Source organism: Pongo pygmaeus, chromosome 1, assembly GCF_028885625.2.
Source record: "Pongo pygmaeus isolate AG05252 chromosome 1, NHGRI_mPonPyg2-v2.0_pri, whole genome shotgun sequence".
Classification (NCBI taxonomy): Eukaryota; Metazoa; Chordata; class Mammalia; order Primates; family Hominidae; genus Pongo; species Pongo pygmaeus.
The window spans coordinates 193,838,834-193,856,817 of NC_072373.2; the positions used below are offsets into that span (position 1 = coordinate 193,838,834).

Consider the following 17,984-nt stretch of genomic DNA (forward strand, 5'->3'; position numbering starts at 1 on the left):
TGATCTATCTCGCATTGATTTTCTGTGTACGGTGGGAGGTAGAGGTTTGGGCTTATTTTTTCTATACAATGCTGATGGGAGTAAAACCTTCCATTTCTTAGGAGAACTATTTAGCAGTATCTACTAAAGCTTGTGCCTACAAGGATGTTTCTAGCCACTTTAATGATAATAATCAAAAGTTAGAAGTAAATTAAAGGTCCATCAGTAGGAGAATGGATAGATTAGGATATAATTATACAATGGAATTTTAATCAGCAATAAAAAAAAGAATAAACTTTCTCCACTCAATATCATAGATGAAGCTCACAGATATAGTATTGAGTGAAAGAAAAGAGATTTCCTCTGGGAGAGGGAGTAGTGTGCAGTGAGTGGATATTGACTGGGAAGGAGCAAGAGAGACCCTTCTTAGGTGTTGGAAATGCTCTGTAGCTTGCCTGAGATAGTGTAGCATACATGAGTGCATGACGTATGAATGAAATTATATGTGAAAATTCATAACAGTCATGTGCTTAACATTAATGCACTTTACTATATTTTATATCTCAATAAAAAAATTAAGTGCCATCTTTCTGCAACGCTCAATGTCCCTGTGATGACATGCCTAAGACAGATACCATCCCTCTGCTGTGACTGGCAACACCACTGTCACACCTTGGCACATTCCTGCTGTTGGATCACACTCCCCTTTGGGCACCCTCCATCCCTCAGGGAGCCCCATGTTCCCATGATCTTTATTTTTTCTTTTCATCTTTGGTTTTTTAAACAGCATTCTCCTGAGGCATCTTTAGGACTCCTCCAAGGAACTTGGGGCTTGGGGCAAGTTCTAATTAATCCAGCGATAATTCATTTTCCCTAGACAGAAGTCCTCGTCATTGCTTTCTTCCCCTCCAGCTGGATCCAGCCACCTCAGGCCCTGTGGGGGGAGGGGATGCAGAGGCACAAAGCCTGGCACCACCTGCCCTGCCAGCTCTGCTTGAATTAGTCCTTCCCTCCACGTGAGGTCCGGTGGCCTTTCCCTGTTAAAATGGACTTTCACTTATTGTCTTTATCTTTACATGTTTTGTGGAAATTAAAAGATGAGTGACTTCCAGGCAGTGCCAGAGGCAGCAGCAGTGCAGAGAGTGTCTGTGTTTTCTTCCAAGGCTGACCGGAGTGGGCCTGGAATCGACCCAGGGCTCCCCAGGCTCCTCCGCCTTCACTTATTCTCTGGGCTGCTCAATTCCTTTTAAGACACAAATTGATTGGGATAATTTTTGCCATAACTACAATTGCCATGGAAAGGGAGTGGGGGGACGGCATTCAGGCTGCGGACTCCTGCAATGACTGTGAACCACTGAGTTACTGTAAAATGACCAGAAAATGGATTCAAAATTGAAGCCACAAATAATGTAATTACTGCAGTGTGATCAGGGCTGCCAGAACAAGAGTTGGCTGCTGCCCTGGAAACATCTGGAAGAAAAGCTGCTGCTGCTGCTGCTGTAAGCCCTGCCCTGGTCCCTGTGGGGGCAGCAGTGTTCTTCCCAGCTGGGAAGTCCTCAGAGGGTGGAAGGAACATGGAGGAGACAGGAAAGGGGAGGTGGAGAGAGGCCAGGGAAAAGCAATAGGTGAAGGCCAGGACTGATGCTTCCTGTTATGCAAGAGTAAAGTCTAATCACCGCATCTCTTGCAGAATGAAACCCAGTGTGGTCGTCATCATCATCACCACCATTGACTCTACTATCAACACCAGTACACCAGCACCACAATTACTGTTTTCACCAGCAACAATGGTATCATCTCCACTCTTAATATCAGCACCACCAACACCACCCCTACTGTCATCACCTCCATCACTGCCATGACAGCAACATCTTCATCATCACCAGTCTCATCAGCACCAACATCTCTGCCACCATCCCACTGATACTGTCAGTACCATCAACGTTGTTATCACCTCCTCTCTCATCAGTGCTGACATCCCGTCATCCCCTGTCATTATCACCATTACAGTGAAGGCACCGACACCTTTATCATTGTCAGTCTCATCAACACCAACATCAACATCACCATCCCGCCATTACTATCACAACATCAACATGATTAATTTCACCCTCAGCAATGCCGTCACCATTATCTTCATTGGCAGCCTCACAATATGGTCTTTAGTATCACAACGATTTCAGTTGCCTTTGTCATAATCCTCACAGTCTGTGTCAAAATAAAAGTCACTTCTTTGAAGAACACTCTTACAATCCTCTGCATCATCAGACTTTGTGTTGGTCCACTCTCCCTTGCCTTGATCAAACAACATGCCCAGACCTTGGACATGACCTAAGATGCCAGGCCGTGTAAGGGTAGCGGTGGCAGGGAAGCCTGGACCTGACTGCTTCAAGGCATCAATCAATGAAGGAAATCTAAGAGGCAGATTCTTAGAGGTGGTGGTGGGAGGGAATGAGACATTCAAATCATTCAACCAAGTCTTCAAACTGAAGGTGTCCCGGGAAAAAGAATAGACAGATAATATAGTGGGACAGAAACCAGAGGCATCAGGGGACAGCTAGAAGGATCAAAACAAAGGTAGGAGAGAGTATGAGGGAAACCTACAGGGTTTACAGGGTGCCCACGGCCTCAGGCTTGGGCAAGCCCTGGACTGCTGTCACTCACTGTTACCATCTCTTCCATGTTGGTACCCAGCTCCCATGGTTGCAGAGTGACTCACACATGGCCTCCTTCCTCAGGAAGCGCCTAATCTGAAGGAGACAAGGTGGTGGGGGAAGATATGCAACACCCCCAGACGGCAGAAGAATAGCACGAATGGGCAGTGAGGGTGCAGGTCTGAGCATGGCCTCCTTGGGGAGAGGGAACTGAGAAAAGAGCTAGTCCTAAATTTGACAATTCACCAGCAAACCCAGAGTTCCTGTTTTTAAAGCATTTATTATCACGTGGTTTGTCTCACACACCTACTCACACCAAGGGCTACCCAAGGCATGTTGACTCAAAGGTGACAAGAGCAGGAACAAGATGGTGCTTCCCCGACTTGGCTCCCAGTCCCAGAACTACAGAAGCACCGGGAGGATGCCATGCCTCCGTTGTATGTGCTCTCCTGCACCTGGCCTTGGCCACAACGAATCCTGGGTTGCCCAGGAGATACCCTCTGTGCTGGCACTGCTGCTGTTCTGCCCCGTGTTCCAGGGGGCTCCAGCAGACCCCTAACAAAAACTAGCCAGCTCATCACATTGCTATATCTTTCACCTTGCCCGTAAGTGGCAATCTCTGGTGTTCCCAGTAGAAGTACAGATTTCAGGAAAAATAACTTCTTTATATAAAATCTCCCATTTCCAGGAGGCAGTGGGAGTGGTGGATGTGAGTCAACAGGAAAAACACCCCAAGACCACATATTCTGATGGATTCAAAACTACCGTGTATCCCTGGATCAATCTGGACTATCCTTAAGCCCAGGCAAGAGGGACCCTTTCCCAGGGCCTGTGCTTTGATGTCTTGCCCTCTGCCTCCTCTGGTTGGCCTCTCCTCCCGGGACAAGGAGTCAGTGGGACCAGGGGACATACCCACTAGGAGCCTGTGCCCTGCCCTTCCAGACTTTCCTCTAAGGATCTAGAACCCTGAATTTCCTGCCCACTTGCCCCTGAGCCCACTTCTAGGACATGCATGGGCCTCTTCCTTGGGTCTGTCTTCCAGAGGGAAAGCCATACTTCCAGGAGATGCACTTTTAGGCCCTAGGGGTGACCAAGGGGCAGCTGTTTGCAGTGGGTGTAGACAGTGTTTGGACATAAGGGCTGGGGTTTCCACAGAGAATGCAAGGCCCCTTGTGGTTCAGGATGGAGCCAGTGGTAAAAGAGAAAGGGGTAGAATGGGGTCCTGGTGCTACCTCCCCCCATGTCACTGTGTAGGAGAAGTCTCCATTCTCACCTGACTTTCCAGATTGTGATGAAGGTACATTTGTCAAGGTAAGAGAAAAGGACATGTTTCATTTAACAGTTTTTTAACTTGACTAACAGCATGTAACTATTTAGCCATATGGTATGTGGGCTTCCACTTATACTCTGGCCCTGGGCCCTGCAAATCTTAGGGGTAGGCCTGTGCCCAGTGGGTCATTCCCAGAGGCCCTTGAGGCAGCCAGGCCTCAATGCACTGAATCCAGTGTATTCATTCCTGCTTCGGTGCTCTGTCCTTCCTCCTCCTGTGTGCATCAGATGTCATATGTGTGCACATAGTGTCATTCCCCTGTCCACAGGTAGGTGAGCTTGCTCATGCTCTGTTGGTGGATCTCCGATGGTTGCAACTGGCGGAAAACCAAAACCTAAATGGCGTAAGTCTTGGTTCATGCAAATTCTAAGTCCAGGGTTTTGCCTGGTCGGCGACTCCTGTGTTTTCTCTCTCTTGGCTCTGCTCAACCCACACTGACTATGTTCACAAACAGGCACCCCTCTTTATGAGCACAAGATGGCTACTGCAGCTCCAGCTGTCACTTCCTTGAAGGTTCACTTAAAGAGGGAGGTGCCCCTTTCTCAGTCCAGTGGATCTCATGGCATCCCACTGGCTCTAACTGGCCCACAAATGTCCTCTAAACTCATGGCTGTGAACTAGGAAGACCAGTGAGTGGTTTCCTGGGTGAGAGCCGCATTCTCTGCACCAATGGGTTGACAGTGGAAAAGAGGGGTGAAGCCCCAAGGAAAATTAGAGACAGTTGAGAAAAGAAGAGAGAATGGCTCCTGGGGAGCTCTGCCACCTACCCCAGAATGACTCTGAGAGATCCCCTTTCTATGGATCTTTTAGGCAGAATCCCCCACTTTGAGCCCCAGCTGCCCTGGGTCTGTTCATTTGATGCTGTGTTGTGCCCACTGATGTTCTACCATCCCAGGCCGGTGGAAAGCATCTGCTGCCTCACCTGCCTGAGTTTTTGGACCTCCGCAAGAATGTGAACTGTTTGAAGGCTGGGATTCGGCATTCATTCAACATTCAGATGATGATTTGGCACTGTCGATACAGCAGTAAACCACATAGATCAAGGCCCTGCCTCTTTGGAACTTATATTCTACTGGGAGGAGGAAGTCAACCAATGGACAAGACTTCCAGTGATCGTTTAATAAAGAAGGAAATAAACAGGGCATGGGGAGACAGGGATTGCGATTATAAATTGTGCGGTGAAGGCCTTCCTAGTAAGACACAGACACAGAGGCCTCAAGGAGGAGGGGGAGGGAGTCTTGAGGCTCTATGAGGGAAGAGCATTCCAGCCAGAGAGGACAGCACATGCAAATAGGCAGAAGTGCACTTAGCATGTTCAAAGAGCATCATGGAAGCCAGAGGAGCTTGAATGCTTTCAGGGAGGGAAAGAAGGATGGGAGATGAAGTCAGAAAAGTGGTGGCAGGGACAGGGAAGGGAGGAGCTGCAACAAGCAGGATCTCTGGCCACTGTTATGACTTTGGCTTTTGCACTGAGGAGCCCTTGAAGCAAAGGAGTGATGTAATCTACCTTGTACTGTGGAAGTCTCACCCTGGCTGCTGAGTGCAGAATAGACAGGAGGGAGGATGACTGAGGAAGCTTCTGCAATAATCCAAGCCAAAGATAATGGCAGCCTGGACCAGGATGGGAGTCGGGGCTGGGAGTGGCGGGAAGTGGTCAGGTTGTGATGTATTTTGCAGGTGAAGCCACAGGAGTTGTTGATGAATTGGGGTGTGGGATATTAGTGAATGAGAAGAATCAAGACAGAACCATGGTTTTTGGCATATGGGTCCAGGGACAGTGGAGCTGCTGTTTATTGAGGTGAGGGAGGCCCTGTGCTGGGTGTGTCAGATCTGATGGGCGTGTCAGATCTGACGTGCATGTCAGATATCCAACTGGTGATGGTGAGTAAGAGGTGAGATGCACAGGTCAGCGGTAGGGAACAGGCCGGGCTAGAGGTTGAAGTTGAAGCATCATCAGCCAGTTTGATTCTATTTGTTTCTCAAGTCCCCCCAAGAACAGAACCTGGCACAGAGCTGGTGATGCTAATCCCAGGATGATAACATCAAAGGTGGTGATCGCTTTTGTCATGGGCACTTCCTAAGGAAAAGGGACGTACCCTGGCACTGTGCTTCAGTCTCCCACAACCATGTCTTTCCATTTTCATGTGATCTTGCAAGGCAGGGACTGTTAGAACCCCTGTTTTCAGATGAGGAAACTGAGGTTCAGATTGCTCATCCATTGTGCACCCACCGAGGGTTCCAGTTGCTGTTTTTCCCACATGTTTACAGGATCATCAGCATCACTGTCCCCATACCCACAGCCCCCATGCTGACCCCTGTGCTGCCCTACCCTCTGTTGCAGCCTGTGACCAGCTGGCACTGGGCGTGGTGGCGATCTTCGGCCCATCGCAAGGCTCCTGCACCAACGCCGTCCAGTCCATCTGCAATGCCCTGGAGGTGCCACACATCCAGCTGCGTTGGAAGCACCACCCGCTGGACAACAAGGATACCTTCTACGTGAACCTCTACCCTGACTACGCCTCGCTCAGCCATGCCATCCTCGACCTGGTCCAGTACCTCAAGTGGCGGTCAGCCACCGTGGTCTATGATGACAGTACAGGTGGGTGGCCAGGCCTGGCTAGGCTGAGGGCAACGGGTGACGGGGGCAGAGGCCCAGGATCAGGCTCTTGTCTGTTTGTTCGGCACAGCTGCCCCGGGGGAAGAGGCTTTGTTCCATACCCCAGTTCCACTCGGTTATGCTGATGTTCACCCCTGCACCCACTCACACCCCGTGTACCCCAGCCGCACTCATATCTCACTCAGCGCCAGCGCACCTCACCCCTGCCTCACACTCACCTCCTCGAGCAGCACAAGTGTTCAAATCTGCGCTGAACACCCACCCTAGCAGCAGCACACAAATCTGCAAGCCACGCCCCCACCTGCCCACGCCCTTATGCTCACACATTTCCATCTGCTGCAAACACATCCACCCTCACACTTGCACACTCACACACATAGGTTATGGCGTGGCCTAGTGTTAAGTGTGTACACACTGGAGCCAAACCACCTGGGTGTAAATCCCAGCTCTATCACCTGCTGGCTGAGTAGCCTCTTTGTGCCTCAGTTTCCTATATAATGTAAATCTGTAAAATGTGGGATTACAAGATGACAGTGACAAGCACTGACATGCAGTGAGCACTGAAGGTTGGTTCTTCTCATCCTCCTCACACCTGCTCCCACCACATACACACTCTTCTCTACCCACACTCACACACAGAGACACCTGCACATGCCCAGCTCTGCTCACACACACACCAGCCCCTGCCATACCCACTTGACCGCTGACCGCAGCCAGGGCCAAGCTTGCGGACGTCAGCACTAGGCTCTTGTCTCATCCAGCCAGGACAGAGGGAGGAGATGGGCTCTGGGGCCTGTGGCTATGAGCTGCGGGCCCAAAGCTGGGCTCCCTGATGTGGCTGCACCTGTCCCACATGCTCTGCCAGCTGGAGCTAATGCTGCCCACATTTTTCTGGGTAGGACCCACCTGACCCACTCCTGCCCTGCCTTCCAAGTCCAGCCTGGGCCCTGCCTTCCAGAAAACCCTTGCTCCAATGTGATACCCCCTGCCTCTCAAGTCCCAGGCCCTTAGAGAGGGCCCAGAGCACATGCCTGGTAGACAACCACCAACAAACCCAGCAAACGCACTCTGGCTTTTCCTTTGGATCTCATTCATTGCTGGGAGCTGGAGATACTTGGATAAACAAAACCCACTCTTTCTGTCACCCAGGCTAGAGTGCAGTGGTGCCATCACAGCTCACTGTCACCTCAACCTCTGGGATCAAGAGATCCTCCCACCTCAGTCTCCCAAATAGCTGTAACTATAGGCATGCAGCACCACACCTGGCTAATTTTGTATTTTTTTGTAGAGCCAAGGTCTGGCTACATTGCCCAGGCTGGTCTCTAACTCCTGGATTCAAGCAATCCTCCCACCTCGGCCTCCCAAAGTGCTGGGATTACAGTTGTGAGTCACCAAAACACACCAAAACTCAATTCTTGGTCTTGGCAAGCACTACATTGTAGGGAAACACAAACAGGGGACAACATAGCCATCTGCATGAACAGAGCCATCTCCATGTAGCTCTATGTACAGAGAACTAATGGTCTGCCATAAGTCACAAAAAGAGCAAGCGGGAAAGGGAGAAGGGAGAGAAGAGCCACTGAGGGCACTGACTGCTGCCCGGTCCCTGCCTTCATCCTTAAGTCATCCTTGTGAGGATGTGTGGGGCAAGGACAGACCTGGAGAGTCCCCTAGAGATGGAATTCATACATGCTTCTGGATTCATCTGCTAAAGAAGGCTACTGTTTACCTGCTGCGAACCAAGTGGGGCAAGTGTGATCTTATTTCATTTCATGTAAATCTCATAATAACTCCCTGGAGCGATGAATTAGAAATGAGGAAACTGAGTCCCAAAGAGGTGACATGCCCTGTGCACTGTCACCCCAGCTAGTGAGTGCCAGAGCCAGCATGCACCTACAGGCCTGTTTGAGCCTAAAGTCCGTGCTGCTAGCCAGCATGGAGCTGTTTCTTCTCCTCTTTCTTTCCAAAGACTTGAGTCCCAAGACATTTCTTAGCCTGGCCTCTTAAGAGAGAGTGACCTTGGCAAGTCACTTAACCCATCTGGCCTTGCTCTGCCCACGTGTCAAGAGCTACTGCATCCAGCCTTGAAAGAGCCCTCCAGCTCTCAGCTGCCTGTGATTCAATGTCAGCTTTTGATTACCTCCTAATGGGGACTGGAAATAGTAGGGAGAGACTCCCTCAGAAAAGACAATTGGAAAGCTGTTTATTTAACTCAGGCTTCTACAAGCATCTATTGAGTTCCTGCTATTTCCAAAGCACCCGACAGAAGATCCTTGAGAGCAGGGATCCCCAGCCCGGCTTATTCACCCCAGCATGAAGACCTTGCCATTGAGGGGCGCCCCTGCCCACCTCTCAGCCACTCCAGTGTTTCTGCTGCATTGTGGAGTTGTTTCTTAATGTACCACTGTGAATCATTATCTGTCTGTGAGTCTGTGTCTGCTTCCAGGCCAGGAGCTTTCAGCGCCTCCAGGATGTAACACAGGGTCTGGTACAGTGTAGATGTTTTTCATTGTTTGTTGCACTGAGTTGGATTGGATTGGATTGGATTAGTTTGGATTGAATTGGAAATCAAGTTGAATTAAACCCTAATTAAATATTGAAGGAAAGAGTATACGGGTGAAGAAACGAAGATGTTGTCATCCTGTCTTCTTTTGAAAAGTTAATCTTAGTATAGAAGAATGGGTGCTTGCCCAGAGGTTGCACATAATTCTAGGCCATCAGAGCTAAGAATGAAATGGCATATGCATTTAGTCAGAGCCAGACCACTTGGGGAGTGGAAGCTCTATGGCCTTGGCTGGTCTGAGCTGACTTACCAGAGGAGGAGAGATTGGAGCAGGATAGGTGAATGAGGAGAGGATAGATGAATGAGGAGAGGAATCATGAGGGAATTACAGGTGGAGGGAACAGCATGAGCAAAAACTAGGTTGGACTGTGCCTAGCAGCTTAACCAAGAGGACAGCCTGGTTAGGGGAGAGGATTCAGGTATGGAAGGTGGGAAGAAAAAGTTAGATTAACAGAGTGTAGCTGGCTATGCAAGGTCTCTGATGTCCAGCCTCAGAGTTCAGGTTTTATCTTTAAAGCAGCCAAGGATCATTGAGTATTGCTGAGCAAAGGAGTAGAATAATCAAAGCAGAGTTTTAGAAGGTGGTTCTAAGAGCAATGCACAGGGAGGGTTGGAAGGAGAGCCTAGAGCAAGGAGACTAGGGCACAGCAGACTGCACTGGTCCAGGCAGGAGCAAAGGAGGCCAGAATTCAAGGAGTGCTTGGAAGAGAACATGGGGCCAGAATGGAAGGGAAAAAAGGGATGTGAACAGGGTAATGTTGAAGACATGTAACTGGAACGTCATTGGTACGGAGTGGTCAGAGCAGACACTGACATAGTCTAGATGGAGGGTGGAGGAAGTGGCTTTGCAGAGGAAAAGGTGCTTTATCATGATGATGGATACCGTGCTAGCAAAACTGGCCAGAGCTGATGCTCAGGTCTGCAGCTCTTACCCACAAGTGCTTTTAGCTCTGACTATAAGTACATGTCACTTCATTCTCAGCTGTGATGGCCTGGAATTACCTGTGATCACTGGGCAGGTACCCACTCCTCTGGAATACAATTAACTTCTCAAAAGGAGATAGGATAGCAACATCTTCATTTTTTCATCCTTATACTCTTTCCTTCAATATTTAGTTAGAGTTTAATTCAACTTCATTTTCCATTTGATTCAGTTAAATTCAACTCAGTTCAGTTCAACAAATATTTAAAACATAGGGGAGTCAATGGGTCAGTGAGTTTGATCAAGAAAACTAGGGGCTCAGGGTTGGCGTCAGCCAAATAATATAACTTTGATGATGTATAGTGGGTAGAAAGAAGTGTGCTCCCAGCATCCGGATATGTCAAAGGGCAGGACAATGTATGGGTCATCAAACCCATGGAGTGGGAAGTACTCCACAGTGGGCTTTGTCTGTGTTTGCTTTGGAGATCGTGTCCATTAGGATGTTTTGGCTGCTAGTAACAGACAGCCCAACTCACACTGACTCAAGCAATAAACTGTTATCTCACTGACAAGAATTCTGGAGATGGGCCTTTCCTGGGATGATTTAGCAGCTTGACAAAGTCAGGGTGCTGGGTCAGTATTGCCACAGCTCTCTTGGCCTTCAGCTCATAGTCACAATAGGGCTGCTGAAGCTCGGAGCATGCAGTAGGTGGCATACAGGAGGTAGAGGCCAACGGGATTTTCTTCTTCATTATTTTTTTATTTTAGAGACAGGGTCTCACTCTGTCACCCAGGCTGGAATGCAGCAGCACAATCATGGCTCCTGGCAACCTTGAACTCCAGGGCTCAAACGGTCCTCCCACCTCAGCCTCCCAAGTAGCTGGAACCCAGGCACATACCACCATGCCCTGCTAAGTTTTATATTTTTTTATAGAGTCAGAGTCATGCTGTATTGCCAAGGCTGGTCTCAAACTCCTGCTTTAGCCTCTCAAAGCACTGAGATTATAGGTATGAGCCACCACAACCTGCCCAGTGAGATTTTTCTTAATGTGACTCATGCCTCTTATCAAAGAGGAAGATCTGTCTCAGAACCTTCTAGAAGACAATCCTGTGTAGCTCACTGGTCCATGCCTGTTATTCTAGACATTGTCAGATGGAAATGGGATTGCCACTGATTGGCTCCTGCCAGTCACGAGTCATCTCATGGGACTGGTGCATTTTCACCCAAACACAATCACAGTTCATTTAGAATGCTGGAAGGGAGTGCAGTTGTTATCTCTTTCTATAATAATGCTGTGTAACTAACCACCTCAAAAACTCAGTGGCTTAAAATAATAAGCATTTGTTTAACTCACAAGTCCTCAGGGTCAGTGATTTCTTGAACTTGGCTAGGTCATTTTTCTGGGCTCACCTGGATCACTCACCTGCTTGGGGGTCAGCTGGCTGTTGGTTGATCTAGGCTGGCCTTGACTGAGATGCAGGTGTATTCAGCTCTCCACCTGTCTCTCATCCTCCAGCAGGATAGCCCAGCCACATTGTCATGACAATTGCAGAGGGGCAAGAGAGCAAACCCAACGTACAATTCCATTTCAACTGTTTGCCTGCATGGTACCTGCCAACATCCCACTGGCCAAAACAATTCACATGGGTGAGCCCAATTGGAGGGCCCTGCAAAGTTACATGGCAAAGGGTGTGGTTATAAGGAGAGGTGAAGAATTGGGGTCATGGCTGCAATCTCCCCCAAGGGGAATGGCTATTGAGAAGGCAGCCAGTGTTTGCCCCACGAGCTTTGTGCCCTATCTATTCTATGCATAAAGACAAACTCATCTTGAGGGTGAAAGGATGGGATTAAACAAACAAACAAACAAAAACCTGGGATGAAGAAAAGGGCTACAGCCTAGAAGCCAAAATGTTGTTGGGTCTCTAATTATGATTCCATAATCACTTAACCTCTGTGGTGTTACTTAACCTCTGTGGTCCTTGGGATTTTTATCTGTAACATTGGAATGAAAATCCTTGTTCTATATGCCTTCTAGGATTGGGAGATGGTTAAATAGGGTAATGAATGCAGAAGCGCTTTGTGAGTGAAAAGCATGATTCCAACAACCATGATTCACTGCAGATATTTTAAGAGAGATTGATTAGGGGAGCAGCCAGAAAGGAAAGCTCATCTCAGGCAAACAAAGAGAGCCTAGTCCTCTGTTGGAGTGGGCTGAGAGGAGCCTCTGGTCTCCTTTGGGAATACACTGATGGGAAGGAGGGCTGACATTTGCTGCTGGAGAATGTGGGTCACCATGCATTACACAGGGCGATGTGCTTGGCTGACAAGAAGGCCCTGGTGGCCTCTGCTCCAGCATCCAGCCTGTCCCAGTCCTCATAGCCTGAGTCCCCAAAGCCCACGTGCCTGCTGATGCTGCACATAAGTCTGAAAACCAAACAGGGAGGAGCAAACTGTGTACCCTGGACCTCACAGGGTAACAGATATGAAAGGGAAGCATCATTCAACCTAATCAAGAATTTCTGGGATACGTTGGGAGGGGGATAGCCTGTGTGTGTGTCTTGGGATAGCTTGTGGCCTCTCCCTTCTATGTGAAGGTCAACTGATAGCCTCTTCCTCCTCCCCATCAAGTCTGGTATTAGGAAGCACAGGGCGCCTGTTTGATCCGGACCACTCCGGGACTACATAGCCGTCTCCCAACTCCAGCACATGGGTTTGAGTCTTCAGTGGGCTGGGGGTTCCTGATGCCCAGTCATGGCAAAGGTTGTGTGGAAGCTCTTTAGGTGGCTTAGGCTGCAAGCATACATTTCTGTCCCCAAAGCAAAGTGAGATGATGGACACCAATCAGATTGCTTTCCTGATGTCCAGCCCTCAGGAATGGGAATAACTGCTGAACAGACTCAGGGGTGTGTACCAGAGATTGTTTTGGAAACTGGGACTCTCTGCCGGAAGGCTTTTGGAGAGGGCTATCTGAGTGGGGTCAGGGGGACTCTTTCCAGATAGAGTAACAGTTGATTGCAAACTTTAATCCAGTGCAAACTGGCTTAAGCAAAAAAAGTTGAGGGGCAGCAATTTGGTTTCCTTTACTGGAAAGTTTGGAGCTAATTTTAGCTTCAGGCACCATTTGATCCACAGGCTGAAGTGAAGATCATTAGGACTTCTTTGCTACTTGTTCTCTCTGACATCTGTCCTGGTGGAATCCTTCTCAAGGTCTACGTGGGGACCCTGGACTTACAACCTCCCTATTTGAAGTTGAGTGAAAAAGGGAGTGTTTCTCACCCTCTTTTTGCGCCAGTTGTTCTAACACAGTTTCTGGGAGTCGATGGTATTGTACCTATCTCTGAGTCAATACCTATTCCCAGGCTGGGGCCATGCGCTTTGCCCCTAGAGCTGACGATGGACCCCTCCTGAGTCACAGAAACTAAGAGTGGGGGAGGAGTTTTTCCCCAAAGGAAAATCGAAGTGCCATTAGTGGTGGGGGGCAGGGGTGGGACATGCTGTGTGAACTGTGTGGCCAGGACCAGACACTGAGTCCTGGGGATGACTAGGGACCAAGCAGGCAGGAGGGGATGGCCGTCTTGGGACCTGGCCGTGTGCTGGCTCAGCTTCTTCTTTGGAGGGGAGGAAGGGGCGGGAGGGGAGGGAAGTATATGGAGAGGCTTGCTCCCAGGCTATGTAGAAAGAAGTCAGCAAAAATGGACCTTGAAATAGGGACAGAAACGAACTTAATTAGACCTAAGTAAGCCATTTGTCTCCAGGAAATGACATTCAGTTTTCCCTGGAAGTCCCCAGATTAAGTGGTTTTACAAAAATGCCAACCAAGGTAGAGGATAGATTTTTCAGTGTGGGGGGAAAAAAAAAAACAACACAGTAAGTCAATCCAACTATGGAAACTTTTGTTGAGTACCACCTGAGTGCCAGGCCCTGTGCTGGGGGTGGTGGGAACCCAGCCCCAGATATCAACGTGCTGGTGGCAGGATGAGGGGAATGAGGTGGGGCCAGAGGAGGCCATTGCTGAGGGAGGAGGCCACTGAGTTGGAGGAGAGGGTGATCTTTTCTGGACAGAGCAAAAGAGGAAGTCTTCATGGAGGAGGTGGTTGCACTAAACCTGAAAAAGTGGGTAAGGTTTACCAAGGTAGCCTGCCCTTAGTGGGGATGAGGGGGGAGACACAAATACCTCCTGGCCTTACCCAGCCCAGTGGTTGGTACAGGTTAATACCACTGAGGCTGGAGCTGCCTTTTGTGCCCATATCCTGGAAGCAGCTTGCTGGAGATGTTGAGGGAAATCATGTCCCATGTCTCACAATGTTGGGGGTGGGTACAGAAGAAGAAGGGTGAACTCTGATTTAGGCCCTGAAGGCTTTACACCCATTCTGGGTTAGAGAGAAGCAGATGGGTGTGGTCAGTGGGAATTTGCTCTCTGTGCCTACTTTTGAATCTACATATGTGTGTACATGCACCACTGTGTGCACAGGCCTTAATCTACACACACACGTGTTGATAAGCCCAAGTGTATTCCTGCCCATATCGACAGGCACGTGTGTGTAGCCATGTGTTTGTATGTGCACACCCACCTGCTCTCCAGTGTTGTCCATGCATGTGCACAAGTCTCTGTGGGCCACGTATCTGTCCGTGTGTGTCTGCAGACCTGTGGCCATGGGCACGTGTGTGCACCTAAGTCCAAGTGGATGCCTGGAGCTGTGGATACATGCGGTACACGTGTGTCTTTTGTGCTCCATGGCCCCTCAGGGCTCATCCGGCTGCAGGAGCTCATCATGGCCCCATCGAGATACAACATCCGCCTGAAGATCCGTCAGCTCCCCATCGACTCTGACGACTCGCGCCCCTTGCTCAAGGAGATGAAGCGAGGCCGGGAATTCCGCATTATCTTTGACTGCAGCCACACTATGGCAGCCCAGATCCTCAAGCAGGTGCGTGAGTGCTGGCCACCGGGAGGGATGATTGGGGTCTGCTGGCCACTTCTCCCACGTCTCCTTCCCAAATGCGGGTGTGATGCTGCCAGATCTAAGTTTGACTCCTAGCTCTGCCACTTTCCCGCTGTGTGACCTTGGGTGGTCACTTTGCCTCTCTGAGCCTCATTTTCACCAGTAGCAAAACGGACACTGCAGTCTTTACTCTGTGAGTTGGCGTGAGGACGGATGATCTGCCCAGCCCGGCCTGACGCAGGGAGAGTGCTGAGTAGACACGAGTTTCCATCCCACCTCTGTGCTGGTTGGAGGCAGAGGCTGCCGGGAGGTGCCCACAGCCACACAGGAGCAGAGCACTCCAGGAAGCAGAAAGGCCTCAGATTCTCAGGAACAGCCCCCAGAATGCCTCACCGCCTCTTCCAGTGACTAATTCCCCGTAGCCCACGGCACTTGGTGTTACTCTCCTATTGCTGGGAGGTTTATCGAGGCTCTCGTACCATCTGCTCAGCTCTGCAGCGACAGAGGGGGTGGAGAATGGCTCTCAGTCCTGGATGGGCCTTCGTTCCCAAACACAGCTCAGCATGGCCTGCTGGGGACGAGAGCCAAGCTCCGCCAGTCACCTAAGAAAATAAACAGTGAAATCGCCTACCACCCCCTCCAAGGGTGCCACAGCTGAAACCAAAAACACTGATTTGAGCTGGTGCTTTGTGTAAAAGGCAATTATGTCATCCCAGAAAGCATTTCTAGTGACTGGAGGAGGCATTCTGTGGGGCTTTGACACATGACCCCTCAGGGCCCAGGTGATTTAAGGGGTGCAGGAGGAGACACGCTGAGCCGGGGTGTTCTCGAGGCCTTGAGGGGCTCAAGTCCCATCCTCCAGTTGGGCCCCATTGGGGGTGCCAGGCCTGAATGGCAGCCTCTATCCCTGGCTCCTCACAAAGGAAGCTCCTTTACACCGCACTTAAAAGGCTCATTTGAGGGTTTGAGTTCTGCTTCTGCCCTTTCACGTTGTGTGCCCTGGAGCAAGAGGCCCAGGAGTCATTCCCCTCCTCTGTAGATGAGGTTCATAATCCCCATCTCGTACCGTTATGGAGGCTTCAGTGCAACGAGGAAAACATCAGGAGTTTGTTCTGACACCCAGCAGGCAGTTGACACCCGGCGTTGGGCATCTTTAAAGCTGCTGTCGAGGAAACACACACACCCCAGAAAGCCCATAACCCTCAGCCTCCCGATCAGCTGTGCCCAGTGCCTCTCCTCCCCCCTATCCCCACCCCTACCACCCAGACAGCATGTGTAACAGAAGAATGGTGACAATGACGGCGTTGGTTTACTCAGCAGTTGCTCTCTGCCTGATCCATGTAGCTCCTCATTTATCACCACACTGGGAAACAGGGACAATTCTCGTACCCAATTTATAGGTAAGGAAACTGAGGCTCGAGGGGAAAGTAATGGACCCAAGATCATTCAGGCAGGAAGCCAGAATGGACTCCCAGGTCTGTCTGATTTTAAAACTTCTGGAATTAGAAAATGAATACTCTGAGCTCAGCCAAAGCCAGATTTAAACGAAGTTAAGCCAATCAGCTTCTTGCAGGACTTCTCTGAGCCTTTAAGGTGCTGAGGTGGGCTGTGACTCTTCAAAGGTGGGAGAGAATGGGTAGCATTTGCAAAGTGTACTTGAACAGGTGACATTTTCCCCAGAGCCCTCTGTGGGCCCAGCATTCTGAGGAACTCTGTAGAAAATGCATTATAGTCATTAGTATAATAGATTATAGGCTTCTAATAAAATACATAAACCATAGATAATGTAGACTTCATGATGGCGAACAGTAAGAATTCCACAGTGGCCATGTGGCCTGCTTTGCGGTCAGCCAGGACTAAGGGAGCAGGGATGTCTCAGCCCTTCTTGGGGAGGCTGAAGACAGACCTCCCAGCTCAGGCCTGGCTGGGCCAGGGGGTTAGCAGGGTTGGGGGAAAACGTACTGCCTCTGGATCCGGGACAGGGAGCTCAGCTGAGTGGAGTCCAGGGTACTTGAGAAGGCAGCCTCAGACTGACGCCATCAGCATTTCTCTAAGCGTGGCAGGCCGAGAGACGCTTCCTCAAAAGAGGCAGCTAGACCCCACGGGCCCTGCGGAATTTGGAATCTTTGAAGAATGTGACCCAAAAATCTGCATTTTAATCTGTCCCAGGTGACTTTACAGCACACTCCAGTGTGAAATCCACTGCTGTCTGCCAGGCAGTCATTGTCACTGTTCAGAGGTGGTCTCAGAGGACACCTTACTCCAAGCAGCCAGCCTTCCCCAACCCACTGCCATTCCCGTTCTTAACCCTGGGTGGGGATGCGGGGAGGGCTGCTCAGGGGTTCCCTGCTGATCACTAATGCTCTGCTTTTCTGCAGGCCATGGCCATGGGCATGATGACTGAGTACTACCACTTCATCTTCACCACTCTGGTAATGTACCTCTGGGTCCTGGCACGGGAAAGGGGTGGGACTCTCTTGGATCAAGGTCATTGTGGCTTAGCCTGGGCCAGCCCACTGAAGACAATTGCGGCAGCTTCCTCAGGCTGTAGGGGTGGCCCCAGGTAAGGGCACAAATATGTCTTTGTGACCTGCCCACTTTTGAGAGGCAGCATCATGTTATAATTGAGGATGTGAACTCTGGAGCCAATGTAAACACGAGCTCCTCTGCTCACCACTGTGGTTCCTTGGCTAAGTCACTTAACCTCCCTGCCTCAGTTTCTTCCTCTGCAAAATGGGCTTCTGCCTCCTAGGATTACTGTGAGCACCAAAGGAGTTAATAAGGTAACACGCAGTGCCTGGTACATGAGGAGCTCTGGAAGTATTCACTATTATGATTATCATGGCCCTCGGTTCCTAGCCCACACTTCCCCACGCATATCTCAGGCCTCACGGGAAATGTCGCTTTGGATTCCGTCCACATTCATACTGAAGTCTGCCCACTCACTGTCAGCTAGCCCAGCCCACCTACAGGCT

General features: G+C 49.9%; 1 protein-coding gene across 3 annotated transcripts in view; it reads left to right on the forward strand.

Annotated features, from left to right (window-relative positions):
• Positions 1-17,984, forward strand: part of GRIK3 (glutamate ionotropic receptor kainate type subunit 3) — a 237,973-nt gene that overhangs the window by 146,270 nt on the left and 73,719 nt on the right. For all 3 annotated transcript variants that reach the window (XM_063657508.1, XM_054448627.2, XM_054448636.2), the window contains exons 3-5: positions 6,305-6,562; positions 14,813-14,994; positions 17,388-17,441. In XM_063657508.1, the coding sequence (XP_063513578.1) occupies positions 6,305-6,562; positions 14,813-14,994; positions 17,388-17,441 (494 nt within the window). The remainder of the gene's footprint in view (positions 1-6,304; positions 6,563-14,812; positions 14,995-17,387; positions 17,442-17,984) is intronic.